At 33.1% G+C, this 14,477-nt stretch overlaps 1 protein-coding gene across 1 annotated transcript in view; it reads left to right on the top strand.

Moving 5' to 3' along the window:
* Positions 1–1,159: 1,159 nt before the first annotated feature.
* Positions 1,160–14,477, top strand: part of LOC309666473 (cadherin-23-like) — a gene marked incomplete at its 5' end in the record, with an annotated part of 96,423 nt that continues 83,105 nt past the window's right edge. Inside the window, 3 exon segments of the mRNA XM_082473919.1 lie at positions 1,160–1,295; positions 7,534–7,589; positions 9,034–9,241. Of these exon segments, the coding sequence (XP_082330045.1) occupies positions 1,160–1,295; positions 7,534–7,589; positions 9,034–9,241 (400 nt within the window).

Genomic DNA, 14,477 nt, shown 5'->3' with positions numbered 1-14,477 from the left:
AGATTTAAACGAACAAAAAAGACAGAGTGCCTTTTAACTGTGTACCTTTTCTATCAGGGGTAAATTAGCAATTTATTAAAAAAAATTTAGGCTCTTTGAAGTTTTTGGGGAGATTTCAGAAAAGAAGGTAATTAAAAACCCACCAACCAACCAAATAATAGACAAATACCTGAATGATTTTTAGTCTTACTGAAATAAATTGTATAATACTAAATAAACAGATCAACCAGAAAAATACTACTACTGTGTAAAATCTTTATCTGTTAGTTTGAAATCCTATATGAGGGAATTCATGTATTAATGGGATTTTTCCAGTTATAAGATTAAATAATATAGGAGAAACCAATTATAAACTCTCATTTCCTCCAAGGGTTACTTAAGCCTTTGGTTCAAAAGACCTTGAGTTACTCACAAAAGATCTGTATTTTTCAGACACGCAACCAGTGACTCAACAGGATGAGTAACAAATAGACCAGCCCCCTTCTTTTCTCCCCTCATTACCCTCTGTTCTTCCCTGCTTAGCCAAAACACACAAATCAATTGATTGCTTTCAGCATGCCCTTCTGTTGTTTATTTTAGTTCTTGACTTTCAAAGATGCTTTAAAAAAAACTATAGTCTTTTCACACATTAAACTATATTTTAGAAGGAGTTGACTAACATAATCATTGAGAGGAAAAAAACATTATATATACATATAAATTTATATCTATCTATCTATCTGTCTATCCAGGTCCCGGGAGGAACTATGAAATCTGTACTGGAGGCATTCTAAAGTTCATTTCAATATCATAAATCAAATCCTTGAACTGTTCTCTGAATCAGTTTTATAAGATGTTGAATTCAGAAAGAACTCAATGAGAAACTCTTGTCCATAGTTTGCCCCTTATAGTAATTATTTCAAATAATCCTTAAGCCTAGTGTTCTTCCAGTTATTGAGATGGCTCCTTGAAGAAAAGAAAAAAATAATCCCTGATCTCATATAGTTTACACAGCAGTGAGCGGAAACTGACAATAGATATTATAAACAACTGCATAGTATTTTAAAGGATGATTACTATAGATGAAAATAAGACAGGGAAAGAAGGAAGAGTTTCTATTTAAATCAGAAGTTTACCAACTTCAAAAAGAAGGTGATAATTGAGCAAAAACTTGAAGGAGATGACGGATCAAGACGTGAACATCCAGGGGAAGAATGTTCCAGGCAGAGAGAATGGTCATTTCAAAGGGACCGAGGCAGCACTGTGTTTGGCAGGATGTGCATGCCAGACAGTTTTGGACTTTAATATAAGATTCTGTAAGAATATACATCCTTAAGATTCAAAGGAATTAAATTCTCACAGTAGAATTTAAGCCATAATATCATGGTAGACACAGAGTCTTTTATTCATTCATTCATTCAAAGACCAAAAAGATAAATAACAAGCCTTTTATTGTCCTGAGCAATAGAAACACAAACATGAGTTAGACAATAAGAAAACACTCATGTAAGCAAATCTTTACATTCTATGTTATAAGTGCCATAATAGAGTGTGTACAGAACTCTTTTAGATGATAGTAAGCTGGGTGACTAACCATCCTGGGGAAATCATGAATGTCTTCACTGAGGAAATGATGTTTGATTCCTGAAGAATGAGTAAGATTTTACAAGGAATAAATCAGAGAGAGGCTTTTTTGGACACAGAATCATATCTGTAAAAATGGAGGCATTAAAGAGACTATGAAGAAGCCTTGATTTTACTGGATGTGTGGTACATGAGAAGGAGAAAGGAGAAATGAGCATAATGTGAGATACTGCATGCTAAGTTGTTTGGCCTCTCTTTTGTAAGGAGAATGTTTTAGCAGAAAACTGACATAATCCGGTTTGTAAATTAGAACTATTTGATGGTGGGTTGGAGGATGAATTGTACCATCCAGGCAACCTTCTACATTTGCCATCTGTTCATAAGAGATCCCTGTAGATACATGTATAAAGATGCTTTAATTCTTTAGGGAAAGGTTTATAACATTACAGAGGAATCTTACTGCAAGTGTTGAGTTGAACAGAAGTCAGAATAGGATAGATTACTTCCAAAAATATTCAAATCACAATCCCATGGGGTGTACGATGTGAGGATCCACAAGATTCTGTTCTAGATTTTGAACTATTTAATGAGGTATCGTAAGTAACTCTAAAGCAATATAAAATATTTGTTGAGTGCTTCTCGTATATCCTGTACTGTGCTTGTTCCTTTCATGCATTACCTCAAATACTCTTCATAACAGCTCTGAGGTAGTTACTATAACTTTCCACCTATTATAAATGAGGGAAATGATGTGTAGGAAGGTTAAATAACATCCATAGAAGTAACAACTTTACTGAAATCAGGTACCTTTGATTACAAGTACTTTGCTATACTACTTCCCTGAAAATTTGGCCTCTCTATATAAGAATCTCTAGTAGTTTGCCATTAAGGCATAGCACACCTAGGAAGTATTTTCTTTCTACAGTTTTGAACTTGCTCTAGTTATGCTTTGAGATCTGTTTGAGTGATTAGAAAGATATATTGAGGTTTATCATGGCAAGAACTTGTGAAGGGTATGAAATTTTGCTTTATTTGTAAGCAGAAAGGTTTGCTTCCCATAGCTTCATGGTTGCTGCTATAAGAACCATGGTTGCTCATGGTGGAAGATATGAGTCTCTTGGGTCAGAGACAAAGTACATTATTACTCAAGGGAACTGCAGAAGCCAGAGTGTCAGCATTCACACTGGTTCTTAAGTCCTGAATTTCAAAGAGTGATTCAAAGAGGCCATGTGATGCCTGCATATGCAGTGGGTTGAGTTATAAGAGAGGATCTTTGGGTTTAGGGAACTCAAATCTTTTATAAGCATTATTATGTCTGCCTGATTTTTGCATTGGAGGGAGACTTTATTATATTGGACACTAAACAAACTAATCCCTTATTCTAGATACATTATTTCTATCTTTCAAGACTGTTCCCTACACAGAAATCCTTAAAGATAGTCTAGAACAAAGGTGGTCAGGTTCTGTGTTCACAAGACCAATAGAAATGCAAGAAATCCATGGAGAATTGTCTCCTAGTATCTCACTCAAAAGGAAACTGTGTCTAGAGTATATGTGAGGAAATCTAACCAACCACCATTTCTAACTTACATACCTAGAGTCCCATGGCACCCTTGAGATGCAAACATTTCCTAGAACTTAATTGGGTCATCTAAGCCAAGTTCAATTCCACTGCCACAGCTATATAGAAGCTTGTTGATTTCATTTCATGATTAATAAGGCTGTGTGGAATTGATTTTTAATCCAATATAGAAAACTCTCAATCCTTGGTAGATTTTGATGCCACCATTAAAGGATGATGTGCTTCAAAGGATTTTTCTAGCACTGGTGACTGGTTGAATCCTATATACCCTTGTTTTTCTCAGTGGTAGAGAGACACTATTGGCAAAATAACTTAAATTTTAAAGCACTTCTAATCTAGATAATGCTCCATATCATCCTGATTCTCTTAGGGTCATGAACGAAAATGTGAAAATTTTCTTTTTACCACCAAACACAATTTAATTTTTCCAATCAATGGATCAAGAAATCATTTCAATTTGTAAAGCCTATAACCTTAGATTGTTTTTCAGGTGGGCTATTGACACAAAAACTGAAGATCACGCAATTTCCTTAGCTGATTTTTGGATGAAATATAATATAAAGCATGCACATAAAATCATGAGAGCATCAGGAAAGAAGGAATAGCAAATAATATGCATGCAGTATGGCAGAAATATTTACCACATTGTGCAAATAACTTTGCAGGATTCCAATCAAACACAAATGGAGTTAATAGAAGAAATAGAGGATTGTGGGAATGTTGACGCTGCCACCACTTGAGAAATTCCAGGTATGCAGCCAGAGGAACACAGTGAAGGTGACTTATCAATGAAAATGAAGAAAATGGTTGTGATAAAAAGGATAAAGCTGTCCCAGAGGTAGTGACATCGTCAAAAACTTCTCTTTAAAGGAAATCTCAAAGACATGTAACCACGTTGAAAGTGCAAATGATAAAATATGGGAAGCTCATCCAGCCTAGAAAGAAACAGGACAATTTGCCATGGCACAGAAATGATCCTTGTTCTATATCTCAAATTACATGATGAGAAGAAAGCAAGCACTGTTCAAACTAATCTGGATAAGTTTTTTTTATTACAAAGAAATAAAACATTTTGATTTTCATTTAAATTACAGTGAATCAAATAAATATCCTTTTATTACTTTTAAATTACCTATCCATATATGTGTGTACATATATGATTGTTTATAATATAAATATATATTCCCCATACCAGAGATTATTCTATAAGTATAAAGTATAAGTATCTTTCTATATTCCTGACAACTTATTTTGGGTACTCCTTACCTCTCACATAGAAAGCTATAAAAGTCTCTTTACCACTGTACCCTCCACTTTCTCACCTTGCTAGTCAACCCTTAGTGTCCCTTCATATGAATCTTTCTAAAATGCATCTGTAGTCATGTCATAGCCTAACTCAAAAGTGAATAATGAGAAACTGCTGTGTATTTCATTATACAAAAATATTTTTCCAACATCCTAATTTTGCTCATACTGCCTTCACCACCAGTTTCTCATTCTCCCCTTTTCTTCTTCCCTTTATTATATGAATGCATAAATTAATGAATAAATTAGCAAATATTAATGGTGAAATATTTCATATAAATGAAGTAAATTAAGGTAACATTCTCTAAAGTGTATTCTAACACACAAGGAAATGTGGAAAATAATCTACTGTACTGTTGGAAGGAAACATTAGAATTTTTATTTACACTTAAAAAATCTGAAATATAAAAGAGAAGCTAAGTTTTAATATTCATTTAGGCAGTGGCATTATTATGGGTCCTCATGTCAAACACTCACAAGCCACATGGAGGTCAGAGTAGGAATCCCACTGTACAGACAAGGGATATTTGCTTACATCCGGTATGTTGCATCATTTGCACATCATGTAAATATGATTGAAGTGAATTTATGTATTATATCATCTTGTTTAAACTAAATCTCTCTTTGTTAATTAAAAAAATAACTTTAAATTCAATGAAACAAGAGTGAAGAAAAACATAGGGGGAGCAATAAATGACGTTAGACATGCATGCTTGATGCTGGTATTAGGAGCTAAAAATTGACCTACAAATAAGGCAGCCAAAAACCTTCAATATTATTCAGAAAAAGTTGTTGCAATGTGGATTTGCATGTATTATTATTAATAAAAAATTCCAGCTGAAGTGCATATTTTTCTTGGAGATATTAGCTCATGGTGGCTTGAAGATATCAGAGTTAGCAAAATGTCAATATTGTGTGATATTTTTAGCAATGTTGCAAATTAGGAGTATATTTGGAGCCTGACAAAATTTTACCAATTTGGCAATAAATGTATAATAGCAAAAGTCAAAAGTCTACATTTGATTAAGGTAATAATTGATATTTATACAGTAGAAATATGGCTAAAAGAGCTCATGTGTAATAATAGACAAGGCAAAATGCATTGCTTTGTTATTAATTTTTTGGTAGATATCAATTTTTTGGTAGATGTAGAGAAATGTTAAAGTTTTAAATAAACTATTACTAGAACTAACCATTTAGTATGAGGTTGTTGCACTATAGTTGGATAAAAGTGCAGGCTTTAAACATGCTTAGCTTATGGTATTTATTAGATTATATTTTGGTAACAAAAAATTTGAAGAATTACTTTTTTTGAACCACTAAAGGAAAAATTCACTAAAGAAAAAGGGCTCTCACACACACACAAAAATGACCACTCTAAAGAAGATAAAATTAAGGGGGGGAACCTAATGATAATCTCTGATAAAATGGCTGTTTTGTATTAAAAATAAACAAAGGAATCAAGAATTAGCTTATAGAAATAGCATCATATGTGACATATCAATACATTCACTTTCATTATTCATAGCAAGTTATTGCAGCAGAGATGGAGAAGTTTAAGACAGAAAGGGAAAAAAGTAATCATCAAAGTGGCTACTTTGGAGATTGAGGTGAGGAAACAGATCTTTAAAAATCATAATGTTTTATACAGAGGTGAGGAAAATAATGAGAATACATCTTCCTATACTTGTTTACTTGTTATTAAATATCACAGTGTTCAAAGAATTGTCAAGTTTAAGGATGAGTTATATAACTTTCCTTACAAAAAGAAAAGTCTTCCAAATATGTTTACCATTTCTGTAATATTCAAGTGCTTTGTGGAGGATAATAATAATAGAAAGTACTCTATCAGTCCCCTAGAGATCAATGTGGCGTTTAATGATGAATAAGAAAGCAACTGCTTTCAGAAAAAAACTCATGCTATGGAGAGATGCATTTGGAAGTGTTTCCACCATTCTATGATTCAAATCACTGAACGTTTGCCACCAACAAAAACTCTTATGTCAGCCCACTTGTACTGGAAAATAGAATTTTCTAATCAGTTTAAAAATCTTCCACATGAAAAGACTCAGCAGATTTTAAACTAACTGATTAAAAATGTAAAATGCAATACTTTCCTATTAGTTTGAAATAAAATTAGATTTACATCAAAGGTTAAGAACATTTTATGGCTGTCAATATTCAATACTTTTGAGCACTGGCAGATAAAACTAAAAGATGAGTTCATGATTTATTAACTATAAAATGATGTACTTCTTCCATTTAGTTCTACACATATTTGTGAGGGATCTATGGCATCTTTTGCATCTTTAACAAACACCAAGTTAAATATAAACTGACCTTTGACCCTGGCTATGAAAATATTATATTACACAATGCAAAAATTGGACTGTCAATAATAATGAAGCATATTCATTTGCTCTCACTATAAGTATTATTAAATAATATAATCAACATTATATACCTAAATTATATAAAATTATATCTCTAATTATATAAAATATAATTAAGAGTTTAATATGTCAAATGCTTCTTGCATGATTAATAAGTTTTTAAAGAAACATTATTTGATTTATCTCTAGCAGATTTTTCATCTCATTATGAAATAGTATTAATAAAATAATAGAAAGCACTATGTACCATATTATTTATACTTTAAAGAGAGAAAAACATTTTATTGTAGTATATTCATGTCATTTTGCATTCAATAATATTTATGATAAATATAATACAATATGCATAACAATGTGATACAGTCTTTTTCATGTATCATTCTTTTAAATCTATTCTAATTTTTGTTTATATTTTATAGCATATATTATGCCATATTTGATAAATAGTTTATAAATATATAAATGTACATATATTGATAACCCACTAAAACCATTTTACTGATAAGATCAAAAAATTTTGGTACTTAAAAGCTTCATTTTATAGAAGTCACATCCTCCTTGAAGCTTTCTTTCTTTTCCCCTTTTTGGAAGTGTCTCTTCTCTCTCCTGAACTTTGATACTATTTTACTGAAACCTATCACCCACTCTGCTATGCTGTAGTTATTTTTATCCCTCCATTATCTTTGCTAGGTTACAAACAACCTAAGAATGGTTCTTGCTCACCTCTGGAGCTCCTCAGACATCAAGTGAGTACTGAGTGCATTGGTGGTGGCACTCAGAAATACATGTTGACTGAATCGTCTTAGGGTGTACAAATATATACAGAGTAATGTTAAAAATAACTCTTTATCCTATTAGAGAGCACTTTCTATTAGGTAAACAAGGATTAAATTGCAAATCACCTGGATTGCTTGCCAAAAAGTCTCCATAGGATACCCCACCTCAACTCCAAATATTTATAATTTAAATTGATGTTACACAATGATCCTGGCTTTGCTGATAATCTTCTCACGAGATATACACAAGAAACAGACACAGAAGCTGAAATATGACCTATGTGCATAATCACTCAATTAAACAGAAGAAAATGATTGGTTTCAACATTGAGTAACAATTTATTGACCAGTTGGCTTAAATTCCAGTAAAGACTGAATTTGTATAAATACTCAAAGCCATGCATTTATTAGTAGGCATTGCTATGGGCTTTAGGGAAGCTGGTCTAGATATGAACATCTTCAAGATTTTATTAATATGCACAGGTTTGTTTAACTTTCGATGTTTCCTTAGCTTTTAAGGTTAAGTGTTATAAGGAATTTGAATCCCTGCTGAGATCCTTTTAAATCACTGAATATTATTTTTTCTTATTCTCTGATTCTCACTCTGTCTCTTCTTTTGTGCGTGTATTTAAATAAAGAAGAAAAACTCAGGACTTAATGTTGGATTATTTCAAACAAGGTTCTACTTTTGGTATTATTTTTTACCTTTAGGGCCCTCTTTTATTAATTTGTTTTATAAAAAAACTCTATTATACAACAAAATGTTATATAAAATACTTAATTTAAGGCTATTGTTTTAATATTGGGCTATTTTAAATATGATTTATATGGACTTTTAGTCACACTACATACTCTGGGAGTGAGTTGCAGGATATGCCTATTTCTGCTTTTTGCTCTGGAGGTGCAGCATAACACAATTTACAATGAGTCACAACTTAACCAAAAACAGAGCCTCTTTTTTTCTAATAAAAAGAAAAGCAATGAAAATAATTAAATAATTTAATGCAGAAAGGATGTTTCACTGATTTTTTTCAACTAGCATTTTAAAATACAATACAGCAAACTTTTACATGAAAAAATATAGCTTATTCAAATGTGCAAAATGATTTGATGGAAATGATCAGTAAGCTAAAGAAAAGAATTAATGAAACTGGCTTTTAACTGAAATAACCATTCTACATTATAGCTGTTAATGAAAGGACTGAAATAAGTTGTAGTAAAGCTGGGATCTCAACTTGTTCTTTAAGTTTGTTCTGCACAGCACAACACAGAACAATACTGAAATGTGAGTTAAAAGAAAAAAAAAATTGACTTAGTTTTAAACTTTTTTTCAAAATTACAATTTTACTTGTGAATATAATTTATAGGGACAAACACATGAAATAATTATTGATAAATTTGTTTGTTTTAATAGTTTAATTTAGTTTTAGTTAAAAGTCTGTTTTCTCTTCAGTGTTTTCACACATCGCAGCAAAAGATTCAGATCTTTATTAACCCAGTGAATTTGCCTGAAAACACGCTTCCTGGGACACAACTGAGTAGAGCTTATGACAGCGATGTAGCTGGAAAAGCAGATGTCTGTCGCTTTCTGAGTAAAACAAAGGATTTTATCATCGACGCAAGTAAATGAATTTTAGCATTTATATTATTTATTTATTTTAGACATTACTTTTAAGACTCAGAGTTTAAAGAAAAGTAATTAAACCTAAGTGTTATATTAGATTTCTTTGTTAAAACCTTCTGCAGATAGTTATATAAACACTTAATTTCTAGAGAAGCCTCTCATTACTACCCTGCCTCACAATCCCAGTGTTGCCACAAATGTTTCCTGAAAAAATAAAAATTTTTGTTTATTAATTTGACATGAGAGTCACCCCATTCTTTTCAGAGAAAAAAGTGTTCTCTGAGTAATAAGAAAGATGATCCAGGATACATGTTTCTGTATTAATTTCAAGAAAAATAATTCAAAAAATTCTGGCTAAATGAAAAGTTTCTGAAAAAAAAGAATTAATAAATTATTCACTTAAGGCAGGGAATATATGCTGTGCTGTGTTCCCCATAGCACCCTGTGCCTCAGCAGGTGGCTTGCACAGTAGGTCCTCAGTAAGTTCAAAGAAAAAGTGGAGCAGTGTCTCTCAGTTAAAACCCAAATTTAAAAAAAAACTTTGTTTTCAAAATCATAACTGAACCAGGGTCAATCACAGATGCAAATGATATTTCTGAATTCCTCTGAAATAGGGTCCATTTATTTTCTTACCAGGATGCTCTTTACTCAGGTTATGGTTTCTATAGTTAAGCACAAATTCCACTTAAATTCCCTATTTCTCATATCCCTGTTATCCTTGGTAATTGCCTAAGATGAAAGCTCCTGCAAATATGTGTTTATCCTCTTTTCTTTTTTCTATTCTCATCTCCATACTGCTCCAGGTTTCCTCTCCCTTAATCTAACCTCACACTCTTCTTGCATTCTCACACCTTTCAATTATGGATTGTGAAATCCCCATTATGTGGCAAACAAACAAACAAATAAATAAATCTCTTTTAAAATTTCTTTTGTGACATTTCTCTACCTCTTGCTTTAACTGAAATGTACTGTCCTGTGGGACAACCACAGCATGCCTCAAGCTGATGTTACTCATTCACCCACACATCTCATATCTCTGGGTCAGGAAGTGGGAAGTCAGCATTCTTCTCACTCCCCAAGCCAATCCCTGACCATTACTCCAGTTCTCTTTAGAAACTTCCCTTGCTCATTTGGAGCTCAGGATATTTGGCTCCTTACCCAATATACTAATCACTCTTCCTCAAGCCCTGGGGACTTGAATATATCACTCAGTGTTTCTCCCTATATCAAGTCCTGCCACCATCTCTTAGGTTACTTCAATATTCACGTTATGGCCCATCCAGCACCCCACAAGCTCAGTCCCTCTACATTATCTAGTGTAAATCCTGGTACCTAAATTCTTGTGACTTTAAAATTTACTTCCACCCACACATTCCTGTGGCCACAGCCAGAACTTCATTAGCATCTAGAACAATTCCACTTCTGCACTCTTAATCTCAGACATCTCGCTCCTACGTTCTTTTCACCTTTTACTCAGTTATCCCTACTACTATACTGTTTTGTCAACATCACCAGGGTTACACATCCACTGGTTGATTTTTCTCTCAATGATTCACCTCTTCTCTTTACTTCCTTATCTAGCATTATGATGCATCTTTCAACCCCTCCGTGATAATATCCTCAGATAACTTGCCTTGTTGTTCTTCTATAACTTTTACCCAGGAAAACTCAACATGAGATAAATCCAATAGTTGATATTTCCTGCTACACCTGGGCTAATGAGTATTGTTAGAGAAAATCACATGAGCTGGCATATTAACCCTAAATTTTACTTGTCTCATTATACTTTCTGGTAATCCTTCAAAATTTCTCTAGTTAAATCTTTCTTTCATTGCCAACTTGGCTATTTAAAATTTCCTCCAGTATCATCTCAAATCTCCTAAATCTTTCCTCTTATCAGATGAATTCAACTTATGTATTTGAGGAAAAATATAAGCAATGAAGAGGGAATTTCCTTCTGTCGTTATATGTAGACAGTTGGTTCTTTGCAACCTATTCCTTCTTTCTGCTCTCTTGTCATAAAGGAAGATGTATGCTTTCTTTCATCTACTTCCATTCCTTTCAACTTTATTCTGAATTCTACTTTTTACCCTCTTCAGGCATCTTGCTATGCTTTTTACACCTTTTTTCTTATATTTTTTCTTCTTTTCTGCTGCTTCCATTAAGTTTTCAGTAGTCTCTTAAGCCTTTCCTATGTTAATAAAATTCACTCCTGACTGATGTCTCTTTCCTTTAACTGTCTTCCTTTTGACCTTTTATAGAATGGCTCACTTCTCCTCTAACTGGCCAAACATCTTTAAAGAACTCTCTACACCACTTTTTCCACCCCTGCACCTCCATTTATTCTTGAACAAAGTTCAGTATAAGTACTGACAAATCACAACACCAAGACATGTCACCATACATAGCAATCTTATTTATTGTTAAATGCAATACCATATTTTGGCCCTCGTCTCATATAATCTCCCTTTAGCATTTAGAACATTTAGTAACATTCCCTACTTTTTAAACACTCTCATCCTTTGATTCCTATGACACTATATTCTACTGGTTTTCCCCATCTCTGTGATTCTCCTTGTCATCGTCCTGCCTCTCCAACTCCTCCTCTTCCTCTATGTTCTTCTTTTACGACATACCTTCTTCCTCTATTTATTCTGTCCATGTGTGTGTTTTTCAGGGCTATTTAGGTTTCCTTTTCTTCATACTGTTCATATTCTACCCGAGCAATCTTATCTATCTCTTGGCTACAATTACAAAACATGTTCTGATGATCGCCAAATATATACACAAACTCAAACACTGTGACTAGACACCAGACCAATACATCTACTTTATTGAAATATTCACAATTAATATTAAATTTAGTTATTCAAATCTGGACTGGTTATTTTTTCCCCAAATCTACTCTTACTTAAGCTTTTGTGTTAAAGTAACCTAGGGGGCAGAAGGAGCCAAGCACTGCAGTATAGAATCCTCAACCCCCTAATTATCATCGACTATTTTGCAGGACATCAAAAACACCCTCATGTGTGATAAATTTGTTGCCATCTATCTTTCAAAAAACTGTGTGATAGGCATGACTTATTGACTCATTTTGCCACAACTTCCACCTCTGACCAATCACCAAAACCTACAGATTTTAAATCTCTGGTATATTCATCCCATTCCCATTATCGCTATCTCAGGTTACTTCCCCATTACCTTTCCTCTAGACTTTTGCACTTACCTCCTCATTTGTCTTCTTGTCTCCAGAACTCTTCCACAATTTTCCCTTCACTGACTTGGTAATGTTATTAAAGTACAAATAGAACACTATAATTATTTGATATCTATCTATCATTTATCATCTATCAATGGCATCCCACTTACAACTCTCTGACAGCTTCCAATTCCCTCACAGTAAAATCCAAACTCTTTAAACTGACATACAAATCTCTTTAAGATGTGGTTCCTGTTTATTTCTCCAGACTCAAAAGGAACCACCCTCCATTACATGCTATTTATTTTAGTCAAAATATACATCTCCTAAGGCAAAACTATCTTCTGCCTGTGGGCCTTTGCACATATCATGTCTTTTTCCTTCTTTATTCCTCTTCATGTGACCAACCCCTTCACATCTTTCAGGCATTAGTTAAGAAATAATTCCCTCCAAGTAGAAGTTTCAGTATACATCCTGATCCCAACGTTTGGTAAAATGCCTTTCTTATGTATTTTTACATCACTCTTCAGCAATTTTATTTCCCTGGTTGAATCTCTTGACACAAGGCTTATGCCTGATTCAGTTTTTTTCCCTCTTGATTTTATCTCTATGAATGTTCCTACACCAATAGACTCTTGGGTGTATTTCTAATTATTCACCCAACTCTTTAAGCCTGTATGCCTCTTATTTCAATTTTCTGGTGCTGCATAATAAATCACTCAAAAATATAGTTGCTTAAAACACTGAGTTTTGTTTCTCATAATTCTGTGGGTTGGCTGAATGATTCATCTGCTATTTTGCCTGGGTTCACTCATATGACTGAATTCCAAAGGTGTGTTCATGTCTATTCCAAAATAAAAAACATGTTAACCTCTGAAACCTAGTCTAACAACCAGTCCCTAGATGAATCCAACTGATTAAACTGAACCACAAATTGTTTGACACGTCAATACTGATACTGGAATTCTTTCTCCTTTGTATCCTTCATGCCAAAATAAGGGGTAAAAAAGTCTTTCTTGGGCTAGGGGGAATGGAGAGAATCACAGAATTATTCAATCAAGTTTAAGTTCCATTAGTATGGCTGTAAGAGACTTCTTAGGAGACATTATAATAAACAACCACTCAATGGTTAAACCTATTAATATTCCCTCTAGGTTTGATCCACCACCACACTTTGAGACTTATTGTCCTATTTGGAAGGAATATGTAACCTCTACTTCAATTTGAAAGAAGTTCTGCATTGGGTTATTCTTGTTTCTTCTTATGATCTAATTTTGCTTGACTCATTATTCCATAAAATTGAAAAAAAATACAAAAACTTGAAGGAAATTAATCTGTTATGGACTGATTCTTTTGCCCATATTAAATCCATTAGCTAATATTTGTTAGTACATACTTTTAAAAAGAGTTGCCTATCAATAATAGTGACTTTCCCCAAATTAAGAATAATATTTCTCCCTCTAATTCAACAGCCTTAGTGACTCAGGGCTTTCTAAGAATATCCCCAATATTTCATTCACTTTAAAAGACATTCTTTGTTAAAAATGATGAGAATTTCTTAAAAATGCCCAGACTTAATGGAACTAATCTTGCCCACTATTACAAAATTTTTAAAAATATTGTTTTTATTAGTGTCTGTGTTTTTCTTCCCTTCATCCATACTTTATTCTCTTGTCTTCACTTAAAACAGCTAATTATTTTACAGCCAGGTCTTAGGCTAGCCCAGAAGGGAATTAGTTGCTGTTGAACTTAGTAGCATATAAAAAATACCTTTTCAGAGGCAATATGCCTCCTTTGACAACAAGGACATCTTCTTGATAAAGTTTACCGTGGTGCCAGATCAAAATTATACCAAACCTATTTTATGATTTTTGGTAAACTCATAATAACTAATGAGGTTGGATATAAACAAACAAAAAAGTTTTTTTTCTGTTAACAAAAAATAGACACGTATTGTAATCACAATACAATCTCCGGTACTGATGGCCCCTGTAATCTTTGGGAATAATTTTCAGTGAAAATGTTTGAGAGCAAA

Source organism: Balaenoptera physalus (assembly GCF_965194825.1).
Source record: "Balaenoptera physalus genome assembly, chromosome: 8".
In the NCBI taxonomy this organism is placed as follows: domain Eukaryota; kingdom Metazoa; phylum Chordata; class Mammalia; order Artiodactyla; family Balaenopteridae; genus Balaenoptera; species Balaenoptera physalus.
This window is presented reverse-complemented; position numbering and strand designations above follow the sequence as displayed.